This window comes from Notolabrus celidotus, chromosome 21 (assembly GCF_009762535.1).
Source record: "Notolabrus celidotus isolate fNotCel1 chromosome 21, fNotCel1.pri, whole genome shotgun sequence".
Classification (NCBI taxonomy): Eukaryota; Metazoa; Chordata; class Actinopteri; order Labriformes; family Labridae; genus Notolabrus; species Notolabrus celidotus.
Window position 1 is genome coordinate 24954406 of NC_048292.1, and position 18395 is coordinate 24972800.

The 18395-nt window shown below is 40.0% G+C and overlaps 1 protein-coding gene and 1 long non-coding RNA gene across 2 annotated transcripts in view; one reads left to right on the forward strand and one right to left on the reverse strand.

Moving 5' to 3' along the window:
- The window catches only part of LOC117805197, a 42229-nt gene extending 36645 nt beyond the window's left edge, over positions 1 to 5584 (forward strand). The window contains exon 3 of the long non-coding RNA XR_004629366.1: positions 4024 to 5584. This is a non-coding gene — a long non-coding RNA (uncharacterized LOC117805197). The remainder of the gene's footprint in view (positions 1 to 4023) is intronic.
- Positions 5585 to 12392: 6808 nt separating this feature from the next.
- Positions 12393 to 18395, reverse strand: part of ntf3 (neurotrophin 3) — a 55690-nt gene continuing 49687 nt past the window's right edge. The window contains exon 2 of the mRNA XM_034673837.1: positions 12393 to 14248. Coding sequence (XP_034529728.1) covers positions 13382 to 14248 — 867 coding nt within the window. The 3' untranslated portion in view covers positions 12393 to 13381. The remainder of the gene's footprint in view (positions 14249 to 18395) is intronic.

An 18395-nucleotide genomic window follows, 5' to 3' on the forward strand; every position in this document is an offset into this window, starting at 1 on the left:
TCGGTGTCGACCTGCCCCCCATCCAGGACTTGTACCGGTCCCGGGCCAGGAAACGGGCAGGGAGCATTACCGCTGACCCCTCACACCCTGGACACAAATTCTTCAAACTCCTCCCCTCCGGCAGGCGCTACAGATCACTGTGCGCCAAAACAACCCGCCATAAGAACAGTTTCTTCCCCCAGGCTGTCACTCTGATGAACACTAAACCATAACAGTGTCATACCTGTCAGATAAATACTCTCTGTAAATATACATGTAGATATACAATGCAACAATTCTCAAGCAGAATTCCATATTTCTATTTTTTGTATTATTTAACTTCTATTTTATAATGTAAAACTACCTCTGCAACTCACCACTGCACTTTATCATATTATTTTAGCCTGTACATATTAGTCAAGCTATTTGTTGTTTCTTTGTATTTATAGCTAAGGTTATTGTTATTATATTTTCATTTTATTTTTTATTGTAGTTCTTATTCTTATTCCTATTCTTATGCCTTGTACAAAGAGAGCACAGTTTACCAAAGTCAAATTCCTTGTGTGTTCAAGCATACTTGGCGAATAAAGCTGATTCTGATTCTGATTCTGATTCTGATCTTTGTCTGGAAGTAAATAGAACCAAAACTGTCAGTTGGAGCAGGAAATAACATCACAGTTGTTTTGCAAAATAAAACTACAGGCAGGTGATGTCATGTCAGCAGTCAGAAAGTTAGCATCTATAATAAGGGGACTTTTTGTAACTTGTTTTCATTGTGCATATTCTTTGTTTTCCTGCCTGCACAACAATCAACTTCATATTGCAATAATAAAGCATACCCTCCATTGCTCAAAGTATTGGGATTGATTATATTTCTCCCATAAAAGAGAAATTCTGGGAAGTTTGTTCGATAAACTCTGCTTGTAATTTCCTTCATTGTTGAAAAATTTATTTCAAATGATTTCAAGATTATTTATTGGCTACTTGACCCCTCATGACACACCATCTATATTATTTTAATTACGTTTTATGCAATCTTATATGATCAATTTACATTTTATGCCAACATGTTTCCAAAAAGTTGGGACAGGGGAAAAAAAACACTGAAAGAGTGAGTAATACTTAAAAAAAATCCCTTGAAGAACGGGTCCCAATTAAATATTTAATTTAAATGATTTGTAAACCATCAAACTCCATGCTTTACACAGAGTCCCATTTTTTTGGCATTGGTGTTGGACATGATTTTACCCGAAGAGAGATCCCTTACGCTGGAAGGCCGCTTGCACTGTGATTGTATTTTATTGGCATTTCTTTTATTTTCTAAGAAAACTTTGGCTGTTTCCAAAAGCTACAACAGAAACAGGTTATTCAACATTTTGCTTTCATTTACTTTTTATCCTGAGGCCGTGCTTTATAAACTAAACCCATGCCGATGTCTGTGTGGAAGATGAAAACAAAAGTCAAAAGTAAATATGTCCAGAGGCTTTCAAACTAAAACATGACCCCTGGTGTGAATCCAGCCAGCAGACTACAGGATCATACAAAGACCGGCCTCCCTTAACAACAAAGAAACACAGACAAACATCCTCTACTAAAATAGAAGACTGTCACATTAGATTAATTTTGAGGACAATCTAAATAGCTTTGAGGGATATGTGAGGGTGAAGAGGGGAACTTATAAATACTCTTTTGATTTGTTTTTTTACTTTTGGTACATTGACCAGATTTAGGGGCCTCTAAGGGCAACATGTTCTGCAGGATGAAGCAGTAGACATCAATTAATCACACTGGAGTCAGACTCAATGGCATGACTGATTTTCTATTTGTTGGAACCTAACAGTGGCAGGCTAACTCTTCGCTGCAGAGTGTACTTTTTGTTCATTGTTTATTTTATTTTTATTGAAAGAAAAAACAAAAGAGGCAACTTCTGGTGATGAAAATGCCGCCAATGAGTGAAAACCTCACTCCTCAACCTCCTCAAGCGTCCACTTGAGGCTCAACACAAGAGCCCAGAAAGGCCCATTAACGTCTCTGTTAGTCTCAGCCTAACAGAAAAAGATTTAGTCTGAATAGCTAATACTTTATTTATACACAGTGAACAGGGAGTGGATTTTTTAAAACGAATCTCTTTATTTAGAAGAAGAGTTATGTATTAACATTCATAATTAGTGTGTGTCTGGATGGGCTATAAGTGTGCTGATAATGTTATGTCTGTCTCCCCAACATTACAGGAGCACATTTTGCACACCAGTTGTTAATGCATTTTTAGCTAGCTAACATCTCTATGGTCTGAACATTAATATTGTCCAGAGTGATGCTAATAGAGAAGCAGCTTTGTGTTGAGGCCTTACTGCCCTTTTAAGAACAATTTCAACTAATAGGCAAGACATCAACTCAGTTAGCTGAAGTTCATCTGCTCAAATAGCTGCACATGACTTTGAATCAGCAATCATAGTTTAGTTAAAAGTAGCTTTATTGTCTTAACAAGCTTCCACTTTTGAGTGTACCATTACACACCATAAGTATTATTATTCTTCTTCTTCTTCTTCTTCTTCTTCTTATTATTATTATTATTATTATTATTAATAAATCAAATTATTGAATGAGATTTTTTATCACTGGTATTATGTTGTATTATTATCAGTATTTAATTATTATTTCATTGTTTAGTCACTGTATATACTTGGGATGAGCAATGATTTTGTAAAAATTAAAAGAGTTACTCTGAGTATTTTCTAATTCTAAAAGTACAATTTTTCATCTTTTTTACCGGTGCCTGGTTTTATACAATATTCACGCCAGACGGTGGCTATAGAGCATCTTAAAGCTGTTTGCTAACCGCATTACGTAACACAAGAAGAAGAAAACATTGTCGACGGTCGTGGCGATTTTATCTGTTTCTGAATCTCCCACTACTACACACGTATTTCATGAGCCTGAGCATGGCTGTAAAATGTAAACACACACACCACGCTGCGTCACAGAAACACAGACATAAAGATCGAGACAGACGCTGTCAGTGCTCGCTACTAGCAGCACCTCGTCCTGCTGCTGGTTAACGCCACGGCCACAAAGTTCGAATAATTGTTGAATAGATGCCAATGATTATCGAATAGTATTTTGGCTTGAAATGCCCATCCCTAGTATATACTTTAAATTACCTCTGTCACATGAGAGTTTACTTATATGATTTTAAAGGTTGCTTCTGGTCCTCTTGCTTTTGGATTCTGCATGTTGTGTGTTTTGTATCAATATTGCTATATTTATATTTGCATGCGTGGACCCCAGGACATGTAGTTACTCCCCCGGTTAGCAGCTAATGGGGATCCATGTTTTGCAGAAATGTTTTACCACAATTACACCTGTTGGCAAACTCAAGGGCTGTGCATGAGTGTTTTATCCCGAAGGCTATTTCAGTGTGAAGCAGTTGATGGCTGGATTTAGCAGTTTAAAGTTCTAACATGAAGGGGAAATTACTAAAGGAGACCTCATGGGGATTCTTCTCTCTACATGAGTTTGCGTTTGTTCCCCTTTTGTCCAGTAGGAAACCATTTAAAATGAAACCGCTTTCCTTTTTGACTTTCTATCCTAAGCCTGATAAAGGGCAATGCATCCCCCCTTCCCCCCTCCCTCACACATACACACTTACACATACTTACATAAACTCAGTGGGTGGTCAAAGCTGTGCTTAACTCCAGATGTTCACACTGACGGCCAGCTCTGAGACGGCCCCACAACTTAGGAAGTTTAACCTGTCAATCATGTCAGTAGAAAACACCTTCTCATTTCCTCTATTTCCTCTTTTCTTGCTCCCTGATGTGTGTGTGTGTGAGTGTGTGTGTGTTTTTCCATAATAAGGGTGACAATAGGAGGCCTGTGTACACAGCAATTAAATGCCTCTCTGTGGGCTCCTCTAAACGGCTGCCAGTGTCAACACTGAATGTATGCAGCATAAAAATTCCACAAGACTTCGAACAATAAGGTTTGATTTTGATTATTTATTTGGAAATGCCTCTGTTTTTCTTTTACCTTCCAATGTCAAAGACCTCTGCACGCCCTGACTCTGTGTGACATGATGATGGAGAGGAACATACCATACCAGCTGAATCTGGATCATCACCGATATGTTCCAGCTTCGAAGACGAGGTTCAAGATTTTTGACCCCGTACACGCAAACGAGTAATAGATTCTGTTTTCTGATTCTAGGACAGCATCAGATATTGACCACGGGCTAATTTTAGCTTAAATGGGTCAAATTAACTTTTCCAAGTGATGGTGGTAGAAAATCAGTGTCAGGCATCCATCCACTGTAATTTTTGCTGCAGCTATAACTTTATAAACTTAATTCAATAACTCAATTTTTGTCTATGATAAACAGGCTCTCAATATATCTTTGTCTGCAGCCTTGAAATGACCTTTAAATGAATTTAATAAACGTGTTCCTGCTTTGCAGCTTAAAAGATGACCTGTCGACCATTAATAAGTAATTGAAGATGGCTCAGCATGCATAGATTAAGGCATTTATGAAGAACATATCTATGTTTGGTAATACTGTAAGTTTGCCCCTCTGAGGACCATATTAGGACTCGTGTCTTGAAATACTTGGAGCTAAATACATGGCATTAGTGGATCCCTCAAAGCCGTTTTGTGGAATGTCCGCTGTTGAATGAAGCACTTGCTCTGGATACGATCTGGGCCTCTAAAGCACCGGTTAATCCTCGGAAAGTCGGAGCTTTTGGCATGAGAGCTGAGCGAAATATATGTCTGACAGTGGCTCCAACACGCAATGAAAATCCTTCAGTGTCTGAGGGCTTGAGGGATTGTAAGATGTTACAAGTGTTTGAACATTAAGGATTGCCCCTCTTTTTTTTATTTTACGACCCAAATTCAGTAGTAGAATCAGTTGTCATTTAGTTTTCTGGTGTGGTTTTTAACAGCCACAGCCGTCTTAAGTACCATTTGGATGTTGTGCTCCAACGGTGACTGTTGTCCGACCAGAAGCAGATGACCTCAGCACATAAAACCAGAGTGAGTAAAAAGTTCTAGAAAATGAAAGTCTACAGCGTCCATCTGTACATAGAGTTAAAGCTCAAAAAGACAACCCTAGAAATTGAAAGTGAAGCAGGTTATGATAAATTACTTGGTTAACAGTTTGAAAGCTTATATTATACTGTTACAGCCTGTGCTTTAAGTTGTCAGGGACTCTCTGGTACACAGTAGCGCTACTTCTAAATTTAACCCTTAGGCGTACTGGGACTTCTGACCAGCTGCCAGTTCTCTTTTCTGTCCTTTATTTTACTGCTTCTGTTGGCAATTCGTAATAGCACCAAAAATACATCACCCAGGGCGCACTACATGAAGCTCGTGTTCTTTCATTGGTATTACATGATGCTCACTTGTCTGGTTTTGCCATAAAGTAATGTCAAATGAACGCACTGTTTCCACATATTCTCATCTCATCTTTTGCCTATATGCCTATATGTCTTTGCTTTTAAACAACGTATATATTTCGTCATAAACCAAAGTAGTGCACAAACAAAAACTCTGTTCCGATAATGTTACTGGATGATTTCAACCAATAAAGATCACAGATGATCCTCTGAGAACCATGTACATGTGAACCAATTACACAGAAATACTTCCAATATTTGTTAAAATAAATGAATATTTAAAAAAATAAAAATGAACATGGTGGTTTTGTGAAGTATCACAAGATGACCAAAGTCAGCAGGGCCTTTTGAAAGGGAGACTTGAAGACTTTATCTGTTTTAAAATAGAGAACCGTTACAAAAGTCACTTGTAAATACTTTGGAAGGCCCCTAAAAATGATCTTTCGCCCATGGGACTGTCAAATCAGAAAAGCTTGTGCAGCATGTGTTGTTCTGGAGGACAGTTGCAAACACTGAATTATTTGTTTTAGACAGAGGATTTTTCTTATTAAAATTCACGTGGACAAAATATTCTTTTTGGTAAGGCTCATAGATTTAAAGAGATGGTTTTCAATAAAAAAAAAAAAACAAGTGTTGTAAACAAGAGTTTGAGTAATTTCAAGATGAGACGGCAGGCTGCATAGAACTTGTTTCTTTGGTATTTTTTGGCCTTTATTGGACAGGACAGCTGAAGAGAGACAGGAAATGTGGGGAGTAGAGAGTGGGGGAGGACATGCAGTAAATGGTGGAGGCTGGAATCAAACCTAGGACCCCTGCAACGAGGGATATAGCCTCTGTATATGGGGCGCACGCTTAATGAGAGGGACCCTATGCACTCGGTTTGTGACACTGACGAGTGATGAATCTCCTTAAACTAACACGACAGATGTAATATTACCAAACAAAAACGCCCTGATCTCTTCAAGGGAATATCTTGTGCCACATTCAAACTTTCAGGTCAGATTCAGGATCATGTGTTCACTCTTAATAATTTTGTTATTTCATATGAAGAAACACAAGTTAACTCAATGTCAGTGACTTTGTGGCATGGCAAGAGTGGAAGAGGCTCCTGGAGAGCTGGCCAATCAGATGACAGTGGGCCTGTAGGGGGGCCTAGAGAGACGACAGTGTGTCAGACAGAGGCTGAAATGAGGGTCTTCAAAGACACCAGCCTGAGCTAAGTAAAGGTTTTTTGTTTTTACTTTGAATGATGTAAAGCTACTACAGAAGGATCAGAGGAAGAGTTTAAAGCCTGAGAAGAGCATAACACCTCCTCTTTAAAGAGACGGTGAGAAAACTGAATCCACTTGGGTTTAAGAGATCTGTCAATGTAGCAGGTTATTGGCTTGGAAGCGGTTTTAAAATATTAACACCTCATGGACGTGCTCTGTAACACCAATGAGCTTGACTGACAGTTGCCCAACCTTGTCCACACCTCTCAGCCATACTGTGATCCTGCCATCTGTAAACACTCCTGACCTGTGACCTTTAGGCTTTCAGCAGGCTCTGCGACTGTACAAAACCACCCAAATAGCTTACAATGCCTTTAGTTAAAGACAAGGCTCTCACGCAGCACTCGGCACGAACAGCTCTGTCTAGGAACCCATTCAGTGTAAATCCTCCCACAAGTATCAGCACATGATTGAAAAGAAAAACCCCTTAAAGTTCAGCAAGCCCTTCTTACGCCTACGCCTGTCAGGTCCCTGTTGTCCACTGCTGAAGAATCCTATTTCCTGTTATAATCCTGTCTTGCTTGTCAAGCATGCAACAGGGATATAAGTTAAAATCCTCACACAGAGGCCAAGCAGCCTCTGCTACCTGTAGGCATGCCTGTAATAGGAGGGAGGATAATCCTTAAAAAAGCTCAGAATTTGCTTGCAACAGATCTCTTCCTTTGCAGAGCTAATAGCACAGCATGTGTTAGCGGGAATGAATCATATTCAACAAAAAACTGAAGTATTGATCTGTTTTGGGATAAAACATCACTTAGAAAGCTTTGGGAGTTTTTAAGTTTTACCACTAAATGATCCACAACAGAACGCTTCAGAAGCAGTTCTCTCTGGTGAAGATATCGTTTCCAGATGTCTCTCTTTTGTAATCATCTTGGCCACTATTTCTATCACCGTTGTGTTTCATTACTTAAACTGTTGATACCATGCATGGGTAGGACACAGATTATATCAGTTAGTTGAGTCTGCATCGTCTGTTCTGGCTGTAGAAGAAGAAATGAAAGAGTTGATACCACGGAGATCAGAATTATTATTCTTCCACTAGAATATTATTCAGGATGATATGCATTCTTTTGGAGGGTACTTGTCAATTGCTAACTAATAAATTAGCTTCCCCGATCACTTCAAATTTGATTAATTATAAATATAGCTGCCAAAACCTCCAGACAGCACTTCAACATATGGGTGGATTTATTTTAAAGGAGAGTAACTCCTACAAAGAGAGCGCCAGGATGTCCAAGGCTAGGATTTCTTCAATTCACTGAAATTCCATTACATTCAATTGCACTTAAAATATTAACACACTTTAAGTCAGCATATTGAAGGCGTTCCTGATCTGCTCTTCTCTGCAGCCTGACAAGTAATAAGCCCCTCTTAGAATGGGAGATTACTGCCTCAAATCCCAGCTCTGCATGTATGTACATCTCCTTAAGTCAGCTTTACCTCTCTGTAAAACCCCTTGGTCATTAGAGACAGCACATTCTGCTGCTCTGGCCTGTTGCTTCCATCACCTTATGAACAAATCAAACACCCCTGTAGGTTGTGAGCAAATAGGATTCAAAAAAGTGTGCGTGTCTGATCACATCTGTGGGAGGGAACGATACAAAGAAGACATGTCTTTCCTGAGGCACTGAGGTTAATAGAAGGCAGAGCAGGCTAATAGATAATCACGGGGGGTCTAATTGATGTTGTCATGTTTAGTGACAAGACAAGCCTTGGTGAGGGATAATCAGCAGTAAATGACCTCAGGACTTGACCTGGCCTTGTTGTAAGGTGCTATAACTCGGCAAAAGCCGCTGCTAACTTTTTTGCGAGCAAACATTTGGATGGTGTAAAATGATTTTAAGAAAGACCTGATCAATTGTGTGGGTATCAAACAACAATGCTTGTGTTCATGGTCAGAGTGGGCCAAGTCAAATGAGCTGCAGGAGTCACTGGGAGGAGTTCGGGTTAAAATGCAACATTTTTATTGTGCCAAATCTTCATTTACCTGCCTAAACCTGTTGTAATGAAATCTGAGAGTAAACTTTTACTTTAGGACAACATCGCTATTGTTTGTCTGGCTGAGGGAGTCAGGTAAACCTGTTGTTGGTGTCTGAATCAATCAAATACTCTGTTACCTTTCAAATGAATGTCACAAGAAAATATTCCCTTCAACCAAACTTCATTGAATTTCTTTGAAACACACCACTACTACTCTCTTCCTCCTCGTCTGACTGGTGCATTTTTAGTGGCCACTCAATAAATATATGAATGCAAAATCCCTAGTTTATCCGTTATGTGTTACAGTAGAAACATGGCGGTGCAAGATGGCTCAAAAGTCTCTAATTAATATTCAAAGTTAGATGTTTAAACTCTGATTCAAACATACTTGGTCTGTTCTGTTAAATGTTAAATATTGCACACTGTACCTTTTACTGCAAATCTTCAGTAAAAGTTGTGATCTGCTCTCTTCAGTCGAAAGTCCTGGTTCTTTTTTGAGTCACTTTCCTCCTGAAAGTCTGTTCATTTTAAACAGCACAGTGGAATCAGTTGCTTGAAGTCTTTCATGTTCTCTTCTCTGACACTCAGAATGACTCACACCTAGGTAACCCAGGACAAGCATTGCTGTCAAGCTACCAATCATCTGTTATTTATCACTCCTGAACTGGAAGCGTTAACATACCTTTGCTCTTAACACATGCTTCTCTGTGCTCTGCTGTGACCTCTGAAGAATTTGATAATAACAGATTCATATCTTTGTCAATCACACTGCCTCTGGTCTGTTTCCAACTCTCTGCCCATTTACAGATTAGAGTTATGATTTTTCTTGTCTCCACTGCATCGTATGTGTCTCTTTGTGCTGTTAATCTCCTGCTTTTCCCTGCAGGTTGTTTTCATGACATCAAATTTATTTCAAAGCATTGCAAAAGCAATTTATTAACAGATAGTCAATGTGTTGAAGCCTCCTTTTTCAGGGAGGATGCATCCTCCTTTTTGGGCTAGATCGAGATCTTTCTAATGGACAATGAATAACATTCAGGCTCTCAACCTGCCTCTGTGTTTCACAAACAATAAACACTGGAACTAATATCAGATAATAAGAGCGCCAGATGATAATCATCACTGGAATTTGCTGGGGTTCATCCACTATCAGTGTTGCAGACAGTGGGGACTATTGTAGAAGTCCCTTTAGATGCAGATAATTGATATTTAGCCAGTTAGAACACTACTCTCTGCAGTGTGAGTGAAATTGTGAGAGGACACTGGAGGTTTGAGCTGCAAGACCTTTAACTTAAAACCTTCAGTATTATAGACACACATACACACATGACCCATCACTTCTTATTGTCTTTGTTGTAAATGCAGTCTTTTGACTGCTGACCCGATTTCATAGAGATTTGGTGCCATGTGAGATCCCGCTGTGAGCTAAAAGTGGCAGGATAACTGAGGTGTAAATCATCTAATCAGATAGCTGAATAAATTACTATTGATCAGACTGTGATCAAACGCCAACCGTGGCTCTTTCACTCGCTGGCTGAACAGTGCCTGAACACAACTGAGCATCAAACAGATGATATTTTTGATAATGTGCATTGATAAAACTTTTAAAGTCTTGTCAGTCTGTCTCGTATGATTGATTCCCGAAGAGGTATCAAAAGGAACCATCTATTAGACCCTCTCAGGATTAGATCAGACTTTGTGGCCATTTCTGTTTCCCCTAGACCCAAACCCTTTTATTTCTACTGCAGACCCACATTTGGGGGAGTGCATCACATATATAGTTGGAAAAGGATGTAATGATTTCAGTCCATAGATCGTCTATCATGACCTTAATGTTGTGTATCATATCTTCATTAGCATTGAGGTTCTCTGGGGACTCAGGCCTTGAGGGCTGATGTTGCTCCCTTCTGCAGTCTTATTCTACAGACTCACTTTTGGTCCAAAGACTTGCCATTTACTATGTTATGGCCCCAAACAAGTAGCGCCCGGTGAAAACACTCTTAACACGTTACAGAAGTGATCAAAGGTCAGATATAAGAAGTTAGTTAAAGTATGAAATTATCACCTTCCTGAGGAGCTACCGTAAAACACGTCCTACATTGTCTGCCCCCAACGGAAGTCCCCCAGTCTGAGCAGAATTAAGGGAGCAATGTAATATCTAATTCTGGTTGAAAAAGATCTCTGTGGACATGTGTTCCATTATGTTGTTAAATATTTCAAATAATGATCTGGGACTCTCTGACAAAAACAAACACCTTCAGTGGATGTTCTTGATGGGGGATATTTGCCTAAATGGTTACTGTGCAGCCACAGCAACTCTTTCTTGAAATGTATTTAAATGATAAGTGCATTGGTTAGGGATGATTTTCAGTTGCACTATGGTGGAATATTAACTGATGGTGCATGTGACATGAGCTCAATAAAGTACAAGTTCCCATATTCAGGACACCAGAGTACTATACCATGCAGTGCAGCATGTGCACGTGTTTTTAATTCATTTTTAAATGTCGCTCTGTAGAGGCACAGACGAACAGGAAATGCCTGACTAAAACTATAACTGCTTTAATAGAATCAATTAATTGTCTGTTTGTATCTTTTCATGGAGCTCAGAAAATGAGGGGAATATGGATTAGACTTTAAACCCAGACCTTACCTGAACTTAACTGTTACATTAACAGCTGATTATATAAGGAAACCACACAGCTCCACTTTCCTTGGTATGAACTTCAGTTGAGGGAGTTCTATCTTTGGTTTTATGAAACTTTAAACACCCCAGTGTACATGGAAAATGCAGAGGTAACAAAGCCATTCAGTGCTGTAGTGAGGCACAGCAGCAGCAGCAGCGGAACCCTGGCAGTAGATCCAAAGGAAAATAGCCACAATTACCCAGTAGGTCCAGAATCAACTCTTATTACAATATGTGAAAAGCAAAAAATAAAGCCTGAATGGCTTATTATGAGTGAAAATATCTGCCAAAGTTCATAAATATAGAATTACTGTATTTTCCTGAATATAGACCAACACTGGTTATAAGATGACCCCCTTTTAAAGCACTATTCTTAAAAAAGACATTTTGAAAAAAGTGTAATTATCGATAATGATGAATTACTTTTAAAATCAAAGTGTCAGATATAAATGAACAAAATGTGATTGTGTGTGTAAATGAAACACTTGATGATGATGTCAGTGTTTTAATGCTATACAATTTGTAATAACCTAATAATAATTCTGCTTATGGGCATACCTTGGATGATGTTTTTCAGTAACATACTCACACCACCATCATTGGACATTACACTCTGTGACACCATATTTCATAACTGTTGACAGTTTTTTAAGGTCCCTGCTGCACTGATAAACATTTTCTGAAGAAAGACATGATAACTCCGCCTCAGTTTCTAGGTAACCTGTTTTACTTTAGTGCACCGTGTCTCTCAATCGTTCATCCCCCTGGCACCGTAGAGATCATCGATTAGCCTCAGTCATGATGGGTACACTAAGTTTACAGATAAGTGACACCATCTGTTGTAACCGGTACTGACATTTAATTACTTACCAGAATATAAGACAATCCCACTTATTTTAGATGTGTTTTGATGAAGAAAAAAAAAATTGAATTCAGGTCAACACAGTACACCTCAGTACAAGCAATTCATCCCTGCTTTTTGATTAGCATCAATAAAAAGTAAATGCTAATGCAAAGTGGGCAAATAACTACCCTAATAAGGAAACTACAACTCTGTAAAGCATGTGTGAATAAAATGTTTCTGACTTTAAGAAATATAAGTCTTTATTGACAGGAAGAAACGATAACAGCTCATGATAACAGTTGAGAGTAAAACTTGGTCCGAGGAAACCAAACAGTTGGATGTTCTTGAGTATCTGTCTGTCAGTGCCAGCAGATTCTACAAGAATGATTTGCATTTCCATTTTTGTAAAAAAAAAAAAAGAAAAAAAAAAAAGGTGTCTCCCAGAGGAATAAATGGACTTTTTGGTGTGTCAAAACAAAACAGCATGGAAGCACAGTGTAAATGTTTACGTTTGGTCATAAATCACAAGTTTGTGTTTCGGTCATATGATGCCTGTCTCATTGAGAGGTAATGCTTATAATTTGGGCCCCATATTGGTCTGTGGGACAGAATGGTCCTCTCACATTTGTCACTTTCTAGATTTAAAAGATTCAACCCCTAAAACATTTGCAGCAACTGCTGTGTGTGAGTTACCAAGTTCTATGTCTCTGCTCTGGTCAAGGCACATGTAAAGTCTTACTGTTGAGCACCTTTGCAGCCCAGCTCTGTATTATAGTCTCAAAACAAGTCCATAGCTTTTTTCATTCCTTTTTATAGACATTTTTCCTTGAGAAGACTTCTTTCAATAAATAACACAAATATATTCATACGTCATATATAGATAGATAGATAAACATGTATAAACTACATGCATTTCATATAATTTAAATAATTTATATGTACAGTTCCCCCCTTCACACACACTCACTCCCTCCCTCCCAATCTCACTTAATCAAGTTCTTCTGTTAACAGCAATGCTGCAGCGTTCTGTGGATTTGCAGCACATTGAAGTGAAATCTCTTTTACACAGACCCATGGTTTCTTCAGTAGAAGTATCACTTTTTAGCAGAATGTTGCTCTTAACCGCCATGACTCATAATCCTGTGGCAGGAGCTCTGTGAACAGGAAGTAAATCCTAAACTGGAAGTAGATTCCAAACATGTAGTCCTCAGCAGGGTGTGTATGGTTATGTTTACGTCCTACGACGTTTCCTTGATAACGCACAGACGCAGGAAGTGTCTATGCGTATCCACCTCCAGCCCACTGTATTTCGAACTTGTGTCAGTGCTCGAACATATGTTTGTGTCGTCTTGCACTGTGAGTTCCAGTTCTTGTCATCAATTCCCCTGCAGCCACCTTTGAAAGGCCTGGGGGTCCGACAACGCGTCTCATAAAAGTACTGTTTGATGTTCTGCGTTGCACTGGTTTTAATTGTAGCCAGAACATTAACGGCATTCCCGTTAGTGTCCACTGCTTGGGTTCTATTAACCACCCACTTGCTCTCACTGTCACACACAGAATATTCCCCACGGTAGCTCTTGTGTTCAGCATAGCGCTTCTTTCGTGTTTTGTTCCCCGCTGCTCCGCTCTCCACAAAATCGTCCGCGAGGTACAGCGGTGGCGGCTGTAGTGGAGGCCGGTCACTTAGCAGCACCCGAGGTGAGTTGTACCGCTTGTGCTGCCTGAGAAGGTCCGAGTTCAATAACATCACCTGCTGGTCCACCCAGCCTTCGCTGCTACCACCGCTGCGTCCCCCCGTCCCCCACTGATCTGCATCGCCCTGCTCCGGTAGAGGGAAGTTTTCACTGAGGACAGGTGGCAGCGTTTCCTGGGGCTCAAGGGGGCGACTCTTCCCCTGTTGGCTCTGGTTCCCTCTGGTCCTCCCTTTGGTCAGGTCGGCCTGAAGCAGCTGGATGATAAGGGAGTTTAAGGGGTCAGGACTTGGCTGCTGCTGTTGTCCCTGTTGACTGCTGTCCATGGTGGTTGCCTGGATACCATAGAGGTACACGAGGACCATCACATACAGCAGGATGGACATCACTAGATTCACCTGTAAGATCTGCAAAGACAGAGAGAGCCTGGTTTGTCCACATGTAACTGAAAGGAGAACTCATTTGTTATCAAGCATTACTTTATACTTTCTCATGAATCACTGGCTGTGTTAAACACTCAATTCTGATTTGTCATAATCCCATTAAATCACAACTAATTCTGAATGGCCAGACAAACGGCATGGACAACTAGGTCACACACTTCACATTGAATTACCAACAGAAAGGAGTCTGATTTCATTTTGTCCTGTTGACAATGTGGCAGTAATGTTCCTTTCCAATCATCAGTAGAAGAATATTTTTAGCATTACTCTCAAGTTTGTTGGAGAACTAAAGGGGGGTCAGGAAAACAGCTCAGACACTAAAGAGGTTTTAAACAAATAAGGAGTTGAGTGCAGTACATCAACCACATTTAAGAAAATGGACACACAGCAACCACAAACTACGACACAATAGTTACAGGACAGGACTGATTTATTTAGCCACATAAATAAATCTGCACATCAATCCTCAGGGTCAGCTTATTTGTATTTGTAGCTGGGAGCCAGGTAATAAGCTTCTGAAGGGGCAGGAAGTGGAGAACTTAAAGTGGATGGAGAGGCATGAGGCAAATGTACAACAAGGTCAGCAAGCGGAGCAACAGCAGTGACAAAACATACAGCTAATGATAAACATGACGGCGTTTTACATTTGTGCCCAATTGGTGCAAAATGACTTTAAATATTACACCAGAGCTTGGAGTCGGAGTGAACAAAGGGACATATGTTTATGATTAAATTAGGTGACCTCCTGAAGATATCATTATCTCATTATCATTTCATCCTTCTCAAACAAATTCACATCAATCCAAATAAAGTCAGAGAAATACAATGTTCCGTACGCCTTCTGCACTTCCCTGAGGAGGATTTGTTCAGATTTAGCAGGGGAGTGAAGAGTGTAAGTCTCTGGGGCTTTGTGGGACGAGCTTTAACTTGACAACCACAATGTCAATAACAGCAGCAGCAGCGGCGGCATTGTATGTGTGTGTGAGAGAGTGTGTGTGGCTTGGTATGAACCACACTGTTAGGGGAACTAACTTGCAGATACATGTACAACATACCAATGGGCCATAAAACACCCATAATTTTGTTCAGCGTTATGCATGATAACTGTTGGCATGCACATTAAAAATGTGCAGAATGAAATTAAGCTCCCTGTTCACCCCCCCCACACACACACACACACACTCACACACTTTGTTATGGCGCCATTAGATGTCTCTCTCTCACTGCTTCAGTTGCTTCTTTTGAGGTGAAAACATGGGCCTGTAAACTGAAATATATATAGTGGAAATGTGTCACGTCAGTTTTCTTGTTTCAGTGTTTCGGATGGGAGCAGCTGGACAACTCTGAGATGTGACGCCTTGCTTCATTGGAATACTGCATTAGAAAAATGTGGACAAAGCAGTCTCCACATGAAGCATCTGTTTATTCTAAAATGTATATTGGGAGCGTCAACATCCATTAATCCACTCAAGCCTGATGAGAAAGTTTTCTCTGTGTATTGGTGCTCATGTGTCACTCTCTGCAGAGTTTGAAAACCCTGTGGTGATATGTCGGAGAAGCATCAGGTCAAATGTTTCTCAAATGTTTGTGTATGCTAAAAGCAGATGTTACAGAGCCACATGCTCATTCCAAATCAGCACGGTCCAGGAAGTGGTGTTAGTGTAAGCCTCAGGGGGGTTTATAACCATGAATAGTTCTCAGAAAACTGACCATCTTTAATTATTTTCAATTCCTCAAGGAAACATCTCTGACGAAGCCTCATTCACAAAATCTCACACATCAGCAGCAGCCAACTGAAGCTACAGTTTACAACTGGTGGCTATGAGCTGTTTCACTGATGGATAACTTTTTGGCAAGCAGCGTTTATTATTAAATGTCATTGTCTTGTGTCTCACATTCAGCCTCTTGCATCTTTTAACCTTAAATACCTCACATTTCAGCCACTAGAGGGCAGTAAAAATAAACTCAACTTCAAACTATGACATATAACAACAACACACTTTGAAGTGAATGACAGCTAGTCTGCTTATTCTTACAAACAGCAGCTTGAGAATAAGGAGTGATGTTTTTGATCACCCTAATAAACAGATACATTCTATATTTGGGCTTCATCTGTTTCAAAAAGAAGCATCACACTCCTCAGCTACTAAATACACCCCAGTGTTAGCAGACTAGCTAAGAACATTTCCATTCTGAACAGGTGCCATCGTAGCATGATAAAACCCTAAGGACTGTACCATGAAGCAGGATTTGTGTTTTTCCAGGTAACTTCAGGGTTAGCTCTGTTTTCAGATCTATGAAGCTGGTTCACCCTTTGGGGCAGACCATGATGATACCTTGCATCACGTTCAGGACAGGGAGTAAAATTAACACCTGCCAAGCGTCCATGGCGGGTAAACAATTAGTTGGCGTGTAAAGCAAAAACACACCCGCCAGTGGCCAATGGAAAATATTGTATCTCATGTGAGGTTTTGTTTTCATACTTTTCGCCCATTTCTGCCGACTGTCAGGCTATTTTGACCTTTGCGGCGCGCTGTACTTGTGTTGTGATTTGGTAAGTCAGGAACGGTGTGACGTCAGCTACTGGAGTTCCCTTCATTCCCTTTGCTTGAAGAAGCACGGCGGGAAGAGCGTTTCGAGGAAGATGTGGCCACACAATCCCGGCGTGAAGCCACCACAAACAAAAAGGATAAACAAAGAGGCAGGAGACGATCAAGAAGAGGAACAGACAGCTCATTTCATTTAGACTCAATCTCAGTTCATGGTTTTTTAGTCTTCCCCTTTCCTGTGGGTTAAACTGAACGTTCCTGTTAAAGCTATGAGACAGACATTTGGCTCACTCAATGTAAAAGGTTGCACTTTTGAATCTTTCTAATGCATGATGATGCAGCAGTCACCTTGAAATGAAGTATAACCTAATAAAATAGCAATAATCTGATTGTATCTGTACATAACTGTATTCTTTAAGTGATGCTCAGGTTGTATTTTCATAATAAAAATGTATGGTAATTATTTTAAATCAAATAAGGCTTGATTTTTTTTATTTTATTTGGCCGGTGAAAAATATTTTCGGTCGGTACATTTTTGGAGGTCACTAGCCAATGGCAGATGAGGTAAAAAGTTAATTTTACGCCTGGTTCAGGGTCAGGTCAGTTTGTAGAAATCTCTGCCGTTAAGCTTTGAGTCCATCGTGATTGGAGGGGGTGAGAGATCAACAGGACACTTTGTCGAACTGTATGATTTTTTTTTTTGAAATTTTATTTTGGGGCTTTTTCACCTTTAATAGACAGGACAGCTGAAGAGAGACAGGAAACGTGGGGAGCAGAGAGTGGGGGAAGACATGCAGCAGATGGTCAACCGGCCGGGAGTCGAGCCAGCAACCTCTGCGACGAGGACTATAGCCTCGATACATGGGGCGCTTAGACCACTTGGACACCAGATCCCCAAACTGTATGATTTTTTGATATGAATGAGAGTTATTATTTGTGCTTCCCTGACATCACACTTCAACAGACACTGAAATAGACTGACATCAGAGATCCCTTTGGTACCAAAAGCTGAAACATTACATCCTACACTGTCAGACACGTCAAGAACAAATCAGAGCAACAATTATAAGCACAAATTTGTAACGCATACAACGCTCAACTCACTTTATTTGCAGTGTTGAGAAGTGGGAACTGAAGTGAATCAGAGCACTCGGATAGCAAATCAGCATGCATATCCTCTGATGACGAATGGAGCAAATTAAGCAAGTACGTTTAAAACATTCTAGAGTTTGTGCACTGAAATTAAGCGATTGTTTGGATTTGTTATGAATGCGTCATTAGTGAAGCCTGGAAACCATAAGATACCTGGAATACATTGAACTCCCTTGTCAGTTTAGGCCTCTGATACCTACAGCTTTGTCTTTGGAAAAAATGTAGACCTTCTATGACGAAGCCAAAGTACAAACATTTCTCCTTCGCCAACAAGGATAATTATAGTATCTACACAAATAGGCAGGTGGTGATGTGTATTTTGTTTCCGGCCAGTTGTTATTATGTTGCAATCATATGCACGCACACATGTTCTCTGGATGTCTTTCAGAGGAAGGAGGAGAAAGAAAGGT